Below are 14539 nucleotides of genomic sequence, written 5' to 3' on the forward strand. Positions count from 1 at the left end.
ACATTCCTCAGCATGCTTCCCTAGGAGACAGGGAATGGGAACCCTTCTCCTGCTGCTTCTCTCCCCATATGTGGTAGATACCTCTGCCAGCAGAGTAAATGACACAAATAATAGGTTGTCATCTTTTTTGAATCAGCGTCAGGAGGGATGGAACTTCTTGCCAGTGAGTTTCACCAATGTTTGCTGACCTCAGAACAATGGTGAAAGTCAAGTGCTGTTGATTCAATCAAGATCATAAGAGAGCAGACTGAAATAAGCACAGGGTTTTCTACCGGTTCCCTAGGTGGCTTTAGCCCCTTTTGCCACTTTCAACTCATTCTTCTTTCTTTTGGTTTATCTTGCCTCATCCAGCTTTGACAATACTCACCTGATCCTCCTGAGCTGAAAAATTCCCTACAGCATTTTGATAAAGCACTGCGCATCCAGATCCAACCCCATAGCCAATCCTGCTCCAAGAGAAGGGGAGACTAGAGACATCCTGATCCTTTTCAACTTGAATTTTCTTGTAATGCTATGAAGGCACCATGCTTTTCTCCAGTATATAAATAGTCTTCATTCCAATAGGTAAGTTTATTAATCAAACTCTGTACCAAGTAGTTTTGGTTTATTACACTGTCATAATTTCACCTCTGCAGTAGAGGATTCCTTTAGACAAAAAAGGCAATGAAGCATGCATCCCATAAAGCAATAAAATATAGCTACGGTTGTTGCTATGGAATGAAATTGCTGCAAATTCCACATAAACCAGGAATTTATGCCAGGAGTTCTTCAAAGTACTGTGGCTGGCCTTCCAAGAATGTGAAAATATTAACGCCGAGGGAGCTTGATTTTTTTTTTCCTTCCTTTGTGTAAACATGATAATATTTCTCTGGGTCCTGGCTTGAAGCCCTCTTGAGCTGCAGTGGGTGCCAACAGACAGGATGTTTGTTCTGCAACAGGAGGCTTGCTCTGCAATAGGGCAATCAAACCGCTCCTGTCAGGCCATAGTCACCTTCTCTTCCTCCACCCCAAACTGTTGATGACCCAGGTCATAATGGTACACAATTTTTCTAATATAGTTCAATGAAAGTGGATAAAATCAGCCAAAATACATTGATTCATTCTCTTCTTTAATGCAACTTATCTTTTAAACTGTATCTTTTCGTAGAAGGATTACCCCAAAGATCCTGTTTCTTCTCTCTGAGGTCAAAGAGCCACTGTTGGAGAAACTTTGCTTGATCACAAAATGTAGCTCCTCATGAAGCCTTGCTCAGGAGAGAGAGTCTTGATGCTTAACTTCAGCATTTGTTCACGTGTAGTTTCTACCAGACAGCTGGAATATTCCTTTCAAACATTTTTCATTTCCTCATTTAAACTAAAACCAGTTTTCACAGGAATATGTAAAGGCATTGCTCTTATTTGAAACATACTTTTTCCATAAAGTTTTGCTTTGGTAGTAGTTATTTCATAAAAAATTTATTTCTTAGTTCCTAGATATGTGTTTTCTTTCCTCTTTTGTCTACAACTTTCTTCTACTTACAAACAGTCTCTTGAGGATCACTGTTTCAAGGGCAGAACTCCTACTATGTAAAAATATGTAACCCTCAGGAATATGCTATCTTTGAAATTTTTCAGTTCCAAACAAAAACTCAGGATGTAGAAGCAGCCCAGAAAACGTGTTTGGGATGAAAATGTTTGATCAGCTTGAGTAAGGGTTGTAACCTCATTACAGGCTTTTCATTGTACTGTATGATTTTGTTCTCTTTCTACAGATCTACTACACCTACTTGTTTCTCTAAGGGCTCTTCTTTTCCTTCCCATCTCTTCCCAGTTTTCAATTCTTTTCTTTCTTCAGTCAAATTTCTCTTTCCTCAGAACTTCAACTCAAGACCTCCACTCCTAAAGTTCTCTTCCCCTCAACATTTCTCTCTGCCAGTCCCAAGCCATGATGAAGCCTTTTCCCCTCTGTGGGAAAAGACAGTGAGTGGTAGCTGGGAGTTTCTAGAAGACCTGCCACAAATGATCCAGTTGCAGAAGAAATTTCGCAGTGTTAGGAAGCAAGCAATTGGGCTAATCATGAGCTCACAAAAAGCAAGCACAGAGAAAGCAGATCAGGTTTCCATGGGATGAGTGCAAAGTGCTGCTCAGCAAGAATAGGTAAGGACAAACACAAAAAAAAAAAAAGCCAATACAACAAATAAAACTTAACTAGCAAGAGTATCCCAAGTAATGAGAAATCGTTTCATAAGTACATCAGTGGTAAGAGGAAGTCAAAAGCAAGTGGATTACTCATCAGAGAGAGAAAGCTATTGACTGATGCCGGAGAAGACTCAGACTGTCTCAGGCCTTCTTTGCACCAGTCTTGGATAAAAGAGGTCACTTGTGATCAGGTGACTGACATAATACACATTAATGACAAGGGAATAAGGCTTCAGCCCACACCGGGGCAGAACCAGTTACTAGAGTACTTAGGTAACCTAGAGATGTTCAAACCAACAGTCTGGCTGCACTTCATGCCAGGGTAGTGAAGGAAGTGGCTCAAACAGCATTGGAAACACTAGTACTTCTCTCTGAGAATCCAGAGAAGATGGCCAAGAAATAAGCAAACTGATGCCTGTCTTTAAAGGTGGCATTTGAAAATAAATAAATAAATAAATAAGCCAGATTTTTGCCCCTACTAGAAAGCATCTAGTACAAATAGACACACAATTTGTAAACAGGTAGAAGGAAACAATAGGATAAGCAACTATTAATGCAAACTTGTCAACTAGAAACTGGAACAATCTGGCCAAATTTCCCTTGGCAACGAGGAGCAGACCATGTTATGGAAGAAGGGGGCATGGACTCTACTCATCTGTGCCTTGGTTAGGCTCTATGCATGTGCTTACGAGGAAGGGAGTTCAGTTTATTTGAAAAATTTGGGCAGGGGGTATGAAAGTTTGTAAACAGCAGTTGTCAGTGGTTTACAAGCAAGAGGGTTATAAATGCAATTCCAGTTCCAGGATGGTTCATCTGCAGCCTTCAGAGCTGGCATTAATTGGGGAGCAATTGTGAACATATCAGAGGATGAGATAAGAATTCAAGATAACACTAAGAAGTTGCTTGGAAAGCAAAGAACGTGACTGAAAAGCAATGAGATGAGTTGTTTTTGCAAGCAGGGTTATCCCCTGCATGCACAGAGACTGGGGCACTGCTCAGCACAGGCTGCAGGCACCAGCAGAGGTGAGACCAGAGGAGAGCTGCAGGCAGTCAGGGGCCAAAGAGACTGCAGGAGAAGTGGACAAATTGCAGCTGGTCATTGTAAAGAAAACATGGCACAGGGAGGTGATGGCAGCCATCAGATGTAAAAGGACACTGCAACACAGAAAGAGGAGACTTTCCTTGGCAGAGACCACCACATTCACATTTCAGCAAGGAATATTCATAGAGGAAGATGAAGTGTCACCTGCAGAGGCTGTAGGCCCTCTGAAGTCCTGAGTGTTCCTCAGAGCAGAACTGAGGGAAGCCCCACAAAAGGGACACAGAGACACACTGAAGTGGTGTAGATGCAAAACTGGTGTCCTCTGTAAGACAAGGAGCTAAAGGGGGATAGATTTAAGGCATTAATGGTGTACAATAATTTGCTAGCAGAGACCAGATCAAGTAAATGAAGTTACATCAACAACTTGCTCTTCCATTTATATTTGGCAATGACACCCATCCTCTTCTAATGCACACAGGCATTTTCTGCTCACTAGCTGTGTTCATGTGTACAAGCATATATTGATCTGTTTTCTCTCCTTCCTTTCTTACAAAGGAAAAAATAACCACACAGTTCAGTAATGCACAGGCTGTGCTCCACGATGAAAATAGTCTGAGGCACTTACACGCTAAAGTAAATTTAGCTTAACGTAAAAATAACCTTCACAAATTTTAAATGCCTGTTTTACAATTAACGTCAGGTGCTAACAGGATATAATTTTCTTCAAAGTGCGTACTAATGTGACAGGCTGACTGAAGCGATGCAGGCACGTCTCCTCGCAGCCATCTAGGCCTCAGAAATGCCCCCCTTCACCTTTCGGTTCTTCCCTCCAAGTCTCGTCCTTTCTTCAGCCACAGGGTGTTCCTGCGGCTCGGCGATGCGGTGCGCTGCCGCCCAGCCCGCTGCAGCCGCGCTGCGTTATTAAAGGCACACATACCGTGTAAATAATTGATACGGACCTAGCGCGCTGTGGAGCGGGAGCGCCGCCGTCGCCGTCTCCGCCGTCGCGGCCGCGGCCGCCGCCTCCGCCTCCTCCCCCAGCCCTCGCCCTGCCCGCTCCGCCGCCCTACCTGCCCCGGCCCGCCGGAGCGCAGCGCGGCCGCGGGGCGGCGCGGAGCCCCCGCGAAGCCGCCCCGCGCCCTCCCCGCCCCGCGGCGCCGTCCCGCCCCCGGCGGCGGCGGGTCCCTGGCGGGGGGGCCGGGCCGGGCCGGGCCGGCGGCGTGGTGGGAGCAGGTGCGGCCGCCAGGCACCGCGGGGGCAGAGCGGGCGGCGGTGGCGCCGGCGCCGGGCCGGCAGGTGGGGGCTGCCGGGAGGCGGAGGGCGAGGAGCCGGGCGGGTTTGCCTGTCCGCCTCCGGAGGTGCGGCCGGCGGCACGGCGCGGCGAGCGGGCTGCCGCGGGAGGCGTACGGCGGCGGCAGCAGCGGTGGCGGCGGTGGTGTCCGCATCCGCAGCCCGGGCCGCGGAGGGGTCGGCGGGGCCCCTTGCTGCAGAGCCAGATGTGCGGGACGCGGGGCTGCGAGGGGTCGGCGGGGAGGTGCTGGGGGCTGCCGCCGCCGCTGCTGCCGCGACCGGGGGGGAGCCCTTAGCTGTGCGGGAAGTGGGAAAGCCGTGTCGGGAGCTGTTATTTTCTTCTCCTCCTTCCTTTGCCTTCCCTCTTGTCCCTCCTCCCCCTCCTCACCAAAACCGGGAGAGGAGGCGTGTTCGGTGCCTTGCTGCACCGGTTTTGCTTGGTTTGTTGTTGCAGGGCTTGGTTCGCGGGGTGGCTGGTTTCTTTCTTTTTTTCTCTTTTCTCTTCCAACCTCCCCGCCTTCTCCCTCCTCTCCTTTGGCCCATTGCATGCTCGGATCCGGCTGGATCCTTCCTTTTATTTTCGGCGGTGCCTCTCGGAAGGGGGAAGGGAGAGCTGGGATGAGTGCAGCTTGACGCACAGGCGAGGAGAGGGGGGGCACCGCCGGCAGCTGCAGCGGTTCGTGGCCGCAGGGTGCGGGTGAGGAACGGAGCGAGCGAGGGGCTCCCTCGGTGCCTCCCCCTTTCTTCGCCCCTGTCCTTCTTCCCCTCCTCCCTCTCTCCCTCCCCCATCGGTCTCCTGCCGGTCCGGCTGGGAGCGTGTGTGCAATATCTTACGTTGCAAGGTGTGTGTGTGCGTGCGCGGAGCAGAGGGAGGGAAGGACTCGCGAGGGAGCCGGGGCTGCCCCGGCCCCCCCCCTATGTGAGCCTCCCCGGGCGGCTGGATGGCGATAGACCGACGCCGTGAGGCGGGCGGCGGGGGCCGGCCGCTGCCGGAGGAGAACGGCTCGGTGCCGGGGGTCGTGGGGGGGGGCGCCGCCGCCCCCTCGGGGCCGCCCCCCGCCAACGCCGCCGGGGCCGAGATCCAGGCGGTGCCGGTGCCGCCGCCCGCCGCCGCCTGCAGCCCGCTGCTCCTCGACTATGACGGCTCGGTGCTACCCTTCCTTGGGGGGCTGGGCGGCCGGTACCAGCGGACTCTGGTGCTGCTCACCTGGGTCCCGGCTCTCGTCATCGGCTTCAGCAAGTTCTCGGACTCCTTCCTCCTGGACCAGCCCGATTTCTGGTGCCGGGAGGCGGACGGGCAGGGCAACTGGAGCGGGACCCTGGCGCCTATCCACGCCAACCACAGCGGCAACGGGAGCATCTTCCCGCCGCCCGTGCTGCCCACCCCTGCGGGGGGCAACGCCAGCGAGTGCGGCTGCCGCGAGTGGCACTACCGCATCAGAGCCGGCCTCGTCCAAAACGTCGTGAGCAAGGTGAGAAAGGCGACTTCCCTCGGCCCCCCTCCCTGTCCAGCCTTTGCGGACCCTCTCGGCACTCGCCCTTTCCAATGCAAGGGGAGTAGCTGGACACGATACGGATCTGTCCTTGCGTGCTGTAGCTGGGTCAGTCACGTCCCCGTGGGTTACCCTCCCACCAGGAGAAATAAATCCCACATCCGCGCAGCCCTTTCCGTCCCTGAGTGTCACACCAGGTGTCCAGCCTCTGGACTTGTACCCGCACACTGCAGCACTAAGCTGCAAAGTTATGTCCTGAAACGGGATCCTGTGTGTCTCCTTGGGTTCCTGGTACTGTCCTGCTCTCTCTGGGTGTCTGTGGGAAAGATGCTGTAGGCATGTGCCCAAGCTGATTAAGGGGAAAGTGTTGCGGAGAGGGCTCCAGCTGATCTTTGTGCAAGTATACTAAAGCAGCCCTACACATCAAAAACCAGGTTGATTTTTGGGGAAGCTGAAGAAATGGTGACTGTTGTGAGTAAAATAAGACAAAGTTCTCATGAATTTTTCCGGTTTTGTACTTATTCTCTTGAAAACTGTTTTGGCAGAGCAGTTAAAGAAATGTCTCACACAAGTTGTCTTACTCCAGAGGCGGAAAGTGCATGCTGCTCTGTGTTTCCTCATGCAATGGCTAAAGTGGAAAATTTCTAGTGAAGAGAATGTGTCACTTTCTGCTCTTACTTCATGTTTGCTGAGTAGTGCGTATTAAAAAATCACCTCTCCTTTTCACCTGAAAGCTTTTTCTTGTTTATAATATTGGCCCTGTGAAAGCCCTGCTGGCTGCAGATGGGCGTTATTGATAATAGCAGGCAGCTGGAGCTCCTGGAAATGTAAAATGAAATGGTTACACCAGGGAAGTAGTTCCCTTAATCTCAAGACCCCCTCCTAAGGTCAGCAAAAATTACTTCCTGCCTGGAAGCAGTGTTTTGTCTTAGCTGTGTTTATCTAGTTGGGATAAAGAAACACAGCAACAATCAGATGAACAGCATAATTGTGCTTTAGTCAGCCAGCACGCACTTATATTGAATCATTGAAAATCATTTCAGCTTCTCTTTGTGTCCCTTGAAAGAGTGTGTAACAGGGAAAAAGCAAATCCCTCAAAACCTTGAACCCAGAATGGATTAAAAAGGGAGGTAACCCAGCTACACTCGTTTCATGAGAGAAACACAGGCACATGGTGAGTGTGAATGGTTTGTGACACAGAAATACGTAAGAAAATTAGATATTTAGGAACATCAGATTTTCTTGTTTACATCCAGAGACTGAGCTGTTCATATTTTTTGGAATTTAACACTGAAGTTTTAGCATGAAAAAAATTATGTTGAAATATTTTCTTTTAGTCTGAACTTTAAAAAAATTTTTTTGAAATATTTGAATCTTTTGAAGGTCATTGTCAAGTTGGCCACAAAAGGTCAAGGGAGAGTTAGTTTGCTGTCTTGCATGCTTCTTTAGAGACAATAAAAAAAGTGTTCTTTGGAAGAACTTGCAGTAAAGGGCAGATCAATTTTAAGGGATAAACAAACATCTGTGGCCCCTGCTGTCTTGTTTTCTATTAGAAAGAATAATAATCATCTTTTGAGACTATGGGTTTTTCCAGTGTGGACTTTTTATTTTTATTGTATGTTCACTTCCAAAAACCTGGCAGCTTTTTTGCTTTGATTTGTAATCCCATGTAATTATAATTAGGTTGTTTTCTCGGGGTCAGGATTCCTCCTTAGTTTATGCTTTGGTTTTGTTTTGGGGGTTTTCTGGGTGGGTGTGCTTCCTGTTTTTATTCTAATGAAGAAAGAGAGGAAAAACCCAGACAGAACATCAGCATAGCTTGATTTGGACTTCATTTCTTATCAATCCCCAGGAGCTCTGATACTGTGGGAGCAATTCTTGTAACTGCTGACTCCTCTTACATGCATCTCACTGTCCTTTGTGAGAAAGAGCTGCTCTGCATGACTTCAAGAGACTGGATGTTTAGATACCCTTAACTCTCCTCAAAAATACATTTGTTTCTGTAATGTATTATGCAATGTTCTCATCTTTCTAAATAGAGTTTTATTAAATCTTAGTCTAATATATGCTCATCTGTGTAGTAGCCAGGGGTTATATTGAAATATCATAAAGAGAGCCAAAAGTATATTAATAAAAAATGTACTTTTGTTTGGCAAGTAAATCCTCTTGTACTTATCTTCAGTGGTCTGAGCTAATAGCTGCTGGATGCTCCATCATTGCTTTGTCTTCAGAAACAATGAAACAATTCTGGTTATTTAGCACAAAGCATATTTGGCATATATGCATATGAGACATCACTGTTCCCCCTATTCCTCAGGAGCAGGATAGCTGTCCTTAACTGTGTTAAATTCCACTGTCTCCATAGCCTCTCTTCTAATGGTACACCCTTCATCAGATGCTGTGCCCCTGTCCAGGCTTTCTCAGGTCTCCCTTTCCCAGTGCTCATTTTCTCCCAGCCTGTGTCATGCTTGGGATTGATGGAGTGGAGGTCTTGCTGTTTCCAGCCCTTCTCATTGCTTTGTTTAGCCCCAGTTCTTTTTGAGTGTTTGCTGCAGCCAGGGGTGGTCTTGTGCCTTCCTTGAAGACTGGCATTGCTGTGTTAGACGCTGTCATTATCCTGACCTCCTTGACTGAGTCACTGGGAACGGTGCTTTTTATAGTGCTGCCAGTCATTAGAACTGGAATTGGTAATAAAGGACATAGCGCTTATTATTTAACACTGCTGAAATGCATGTAGTGAAGAGGTCAGATGCATAATTTAACCACAGGGATTCCAGTGGCCATGTTAAATCACCCTTCTGAGCTAATGTCCTGACTTGGCACATAAATCTTGGTCTTTAGCTTGGTTTGTACATAAATATCTTCCCAAAGCACAATTCACTTGTAAGGCTTTTTCACTCCTAAGTGGTTCTTTGAAGATTTTAATTTATTCTTTATCACAGTATCAACAACACCATACTGCTATAAAGAGAGTGCACGTGTATTTCTTGAGAGGTACATCCTAAACTAGCGTTTAGGCAAAATGCATGTTAAAACAAAGAAGTCTTTTTAATAGTCCATGTATCTCACCAGTGTCCAAAGGAAAAATGCTGAGAAATACCCGTTTTATTTTTTTTCTGTGGAGAAACCTGAGATCTCCTTTTAGCCATTTGCAAAGTGGTGCTTCAGGTAAATGATTAGCATAACACAATGAGCAACATAATGACAACTAAATACACATAGCCATGAAGCTTAGCAGGAAGTTGGGCTCTGTGTGCTCAGCAGGGACTTTTCTAACTCTCTCATTAACTTCTGTAGTGCCTGCATCTTCTGACCATCTGCAAAGCCAGCTGTTATCTTGGGACAACGTTTTCATGGAAGCTCTTAGTTACAGGATTGATGGTTGTTGGTTTTTCCCCTCCGTTACTAGGATGACCTGTCCTCTGTGTTTGATTGCATTAAGTGGTGGGGTTGTTTGTTGTTCTGCATGATGATTTGTATAATGGAGACCAAAAGCTGGTGATGGGCAAGGACTGGGCTTGATTAGATTGAAGTGGTTGATGGCACAGCATCCTTCTGTGTGCACTTGCAACATTCCAGATCGTTCCACCTCTTGGGGTTGGCATAAGAGGGAAGTGGTTAGTTGAAGGCTGCATTTTAATCACTCAGAGCAATTATGTAATAATATTTCATGTCTAGTCACAAGGGAATTCCTGTTGTGGCTGCTTTTATGCTCCAGATGCCTTGTTTTCTTGCAATACTGTTCGCTTGGCTCTCAACTTCCCACTTGATTTGGTTTGAGTCATCTTCCTTCCAAAGTAACATGGCAATCATTTTACCTATTTGCCACAGCTTCAAACATTCTCATGCCAGTTTGGCTGAGCCTCTAGAAAATTGTCCCTGCCAAAAAAAGCAGAGCTAAAGTCAGAAGAGCCAAGTGGTCCAGGAGCAATGATGTCTTGGTGAACATGGATTGGTTGGATCTGTGACTGGTGCTCTTTGCTCCTGCAAGGGGAGATGCCCGTGCTCTCCCAGTCTTCCTTCTCCTTGGTTTTGTTGCAGTTCTGGCACTTTTCTGGGCACACCTTCATCCGATTCAGCTTGTCAGCCTGGTAGAAAACTTCCTCTTAAAAGAAATGTTTTCTTCTTTTCCTGAGTGTTCTACTGGGTGCATAACATGTGCTTTAGTCTGTGGTGTTGTCTTCTGGGATTATTGCAGGTATCCTCAAGTAGCCAGAAATGATAAAACAAGCAAATTTCTTTGTGATAATAGTAATGATAAATTTGGCACAGCTGGCAGAATATTTTTTGGGGTAGAGGATAGGTGTACATTTTAAAGGGGCTTTCAGAATATAATTATTAATTACTTTGAAGAGATCACTCTGACAAGGTCCTTCCCAAAATAAGAACTGTGCCACCCTTATCTCCTCACATTTGTGCCTGTAATTTCATTTGTTTTCTATGTATTCTCCAGTTGGCTGGTCTCTACAAAGAGACTTTAGAAATGCTGGTGCTTCTTTTTTTTTTCCCCTGTAACTGACAGGATTTGTCTTGTCAGTGTTAGTTCCGGGCTGACTGGCTTCTACCTAGTCTCAAATCAATGAAAACCTTGAGTTATTGTACCCACTGTGGTAGTTGGGTCAGAAGTGGCAATATTGAAGCTACTACATCACTTTGTTTCCACTGAACAGATTGAAGGGGGTGTAGGGACCTGAAAGGCAGATACCTGCAATGGGCAGAAAGTCTATTCTAAATTTCTTTCAGCCAAAGCTTTGGAATGGCTCTCAGCTTCTAATGGGTGCTGAAGGGGTCAACAAGTCCTTGTGGTCAGAGGTATCCAGAAATACTGCCAGACCAGAGCAAATGTCTACTGCTATTTTATCTCATGTCTTCCTCAGCCATATGAGAGATCCCTTTTTTTTCTTCTTCCCTCTGCAAGTTAGCTGATAAAGAGTCTGTGTACTGCTCTAAGCCTTTGCAGACTTGAAAAATCTTTTTGTTGAAGAGGAAGCAAAGGGGAGCTGTTGGCTTGTCCTCCTGCAGCTGCGTTGAGGCCTGCTTGCACACACTGAGTGTGGTGATGGAGTCTCCCGATTATCAGGGTGCTAGCGAACAACACCCTGCAAGAACAGGGTGAGTTTCTGGCTGAGTGGCATCAAGGAAGGGGATGGCTGTTTTGGCAGCAACTTCCCATGTGAAGAACTGTCCTCTGCCTGCAAACAGTAAATAATCTGATGTTTGAAATAACCAAGTATGATATCACAAGGCTTCTTGTTTAGTGAGCCTAGCGACTGGTTTTACATATTTGGGGGTGTTATGTACTGGCCAAAGTATTTTGAATCAGTTGGTCTAGAAAACAGAGACTGGATTAAGACTGATACTGACATCAGAAGACAGGTAGTGTTAGGGTTTTCGTCTGGCATGGATTCTTTTTCACTACAGGAAATGTATGTAGAGTTCATGTTTATTATCACCCTTAAGATAAAGCGTCTCAGTTACAGGAATCTGATTTCAGCTTACCATAAATAGTTTGTAGCACTGCTAGAACTAACAGTGATTCTCCAGAAAGGTAATTCCATATTGAAATCTTTTAAAGACATTCTCAGCTTTCCAAAGCTTGCTATTGAGCCTTTCATATCAGTAATTTTTTCTGCATATGTCAAACAACTGCCTTTTTTTTTTTTTTTTTAAGCCTCCTGGATGGACGTGATGTTTGAAATGCATGGGGTTCTGTTTGTTTTTGTTTCCACTCCCTAATACATCCCGTATCTCTGTCACATAATTTAAATATGCCGACCCTGCCCATGTTGTGACAGAAGTTGCTGGCTGTGGTGAATGTTTACCAGCTGTGCAGGCAGACTAACCCCAAATTTCTGAAGTGCACTAACAGTTTTACCTCTTCTTACCCTGGCTACAAGACTGCAATTATAAAAGGTGACCTCGTGGTTTTTTAGAGCATTTGTCAAAGAAAGGGACTGGCACTCAAGAAGGCATGTAATTTGGAGCCAGTTCTGATGGTAATGTTGAGATGAGGCTTACAGGACAGCCAAACTTCAGGGGTTCACTTCTTACTGAAACAGTGTCTGGAATAACATGAGATTTATGATTTTCTTGATGTTCAAAACTTTGGTTGTACTAATGGTGAAAACTCTTAAATTAAATCTTTCCAAATCAGTTCTAGAGAGCTGCTAAACTTAGAAAATGCTGAAAGAGATTAAGTGCTTTTGTGTACCTCATCTGTTGTTTTCTCTATCAGTCTATTTTTTCCTGCCTACCTGGCATCCCTGCTCAGGACAGTTACTCTCACTCCCTCCCTTTCATACTCCTTCCTCTTCCCGCTCTTCTTCAGCGCAGCCAGACTGGCGCTGGCTTACCCGCAAGTAACTGTGGAATTAATTAGGCTGAGATCTTGCTACAGAACAAAGGACTGGGGTTTGCTGCAGACAGTGTGTAGAAGATCAGAGTAGCCTGTTGTAGGAATACGCTGCAGCTTTGCAGCAGTGCTGAGTGTTCAGTTCTTGCACCGAATTCCGTCAAAACCGCTTCTCTCAGGTTTTGGTCACCTCGACTCAAGTGTGTGCTTAACTCTCGTAACGTAATTTATTTTTCTATTTTTTACCAGCTGGCTTTTGACAGCAGATGACTTTGTGTGCATTCTGAATACCATTTTAAAGTCAAGGGGGAAGGAAGGAACCTGAAGGAGGGAGAAAAGAGTTTCAACACCCTTTCAATCCATGTCATATGGATGTGTTGCAGAGGCTTCCAGGCAAACCTCATTTCAGTGTCTGATAACTGCTCAGCCCTGCTGAACTGCACTGGTCCACACCCAGTATGGCTGCTGGGGAGCCTGCCCCCACACCAGCCTGTAAAAACTGGCAGGCGACAGGAATGAATATGTGTGTTGAGTTGTTCCTGCTGATCCAGGCCATGTCATACCTTCTGGGAACACACAATAGGTTTGTAGCTATTCCCACAAAGAAGGATCAGTGCTGTGCTTGGTGTGACTTGCATGCTTGGGTTGGAACCTCCTGCCTGTCCTGTGAGCTGATGAGGGGAGGATAAATGTGCTCTGGGCATGATGGGCTGAATAGGGAATTTTACTGTGTAGTACAAGGCTTTGTTGGGGTTTTTTATTTTTTCTTATAATCTGGGAGAGCCCCAATTGCCAGTTGTTATACTGAAACACAAGAACAAAAGATTAGATAAGTGGATGTATCCTGATACTCATTTCTGGGATGCCTATCTAGATCCCCAAGGAGCAAAGCTGTGAGAATCAGGAATGCTGCTTGTGAAATGCAGGGAAGTGGTATGTTCACCTTCTCCAGCAGCAAGTGATTTATAGTTACCCTTGTGCATTGTTTTCAGAGCAGGGTAGTCTGGTTCCCTAAAAAAGGTTCTTTGCCTCCAGACAGCGGTGGAGAAATTCGTTTTGGCCCAAGTACGGTCTCCCTGCTATTCTACAGCACTCTGGAGCTGCCTGCTTTCCCCCTGGCCTTCAGGCCAAAGTCCATGAACACGCAGACAGTGTTGCAATGTCCACCCTACAAATATTATTAAGGATAGGGACTGTACATTAAACTGTAAGACCTTTCCCCTGCTGTGTCTTCCAGGGCTGTGTAAAACTTTTTCTGCTTGAACAATACAAGCTTGACAGACCAGTTTCACCTTCTGATTTGTGAAACAAGTGGAATATTTTTCTCCCTTCATCTCTACCCTTAATATTTATTTAGGTTGGAATTAATACCAGACCCTGGGGGTTTTTTCCCCTCTCCTTTTCTTCTTGCCTGAGTTGCAATAGCCGTAGTTTGCAAATGATGAGAGGGCAAGGTCACGGCAGCAATAATTGCATGTCAGAGTTGAGGCGTCTGGTCTTTTTATCTAAGGTGGCAAGTATTTCTCATGAGCAGTGACTTTCTTCTCTTGTCTACTGCTTCACCCTTCTCCATTTCAGAGTTTTATGCCATGCTTGACATTTTCTCTTTTTTTCCCCCCCCAGGATTTACAAAAGCCCCACAAGACAGTGAACTAGGTTTTGCCATGTCAGCCCTCTCAAGCCTGCAACATGTTCTGTGCATGCATGTTTTGGCAGCCTGAAAAATACCAGTCCACAAAGTATTGGCTTATTCTTGATAATGAGATGATAGTGAATGTTAATATTTAACTACAATGTTGTAGGGTTTTTTTATGTGTGGCTTCTATTTGCAGTGCTTAGACCAGTTCTAAATACAAATTTGATAGCTAGTTTAACTTTTTTAGTCTGGTTGTGATGTCAGTCCCAGCACAAAATGCTTCTTCCAGAATGAAGGTGGCTGTCAGCTGAAAACTGAGGAATGGAACGCAAATGACACTTTCCAGTGTGTGCATCTCAATTCTAGGGATGGGCGTGGTTGCTCAATGGTCTTTTCATGCAGCCAGAGGGAGGCAAACAGCTGCAAGGTCTTACAGCAAAAACTAAAATTAAAGTCAGTTTTGTGGCAAAGTCTTCTAATCATGTCAGAATACATGTAGAAAAGTTACTTAGTTGCAGCACAGAGATGTAAAAGTGATGGTGAAATAT

The 14539-nt window shown here is 46.1% G+C and overlaps 1 protein-coding gene across 3 annotated transcripts in view; it reads left to right on the forward strand.

Moving 5' to 3' along the window:
* Positions 1–4446: 4446 nt before the first annotated feature.
* Positions 4447–14539, forward strand: part of SLC22A23 (solute carrier family 22 member 23) — a 106374-nt gene continuing 96281 nt past the window's right edge. For all 3 annotated transcript variants that reach the window (XM_082292082.1, XM_082292083.1, XM_082292084.1), the window contains exon 1: positions 4447–5982. In XM_082292082.1, the coding sequence (XP_082148208.1) occupies positions 5452–5982 (531 nt within the window). In that variant the 5' untranslated portion in view covers positions 4447–5451. The remainder of the gene's footprint in view (positions 5983–14539) is intronic.

This window comes from Coloeus monedula, assembly GCF_965178545.1.
Source record: "Coloeus monedula genome assembly, chromosome: 1".
Taxonomy (NCBI): Eukaryota; Metazoa; Chordata; class Aves; order Passeriformes; family Corvidae; genus Coloeus; species Coloeus monedula.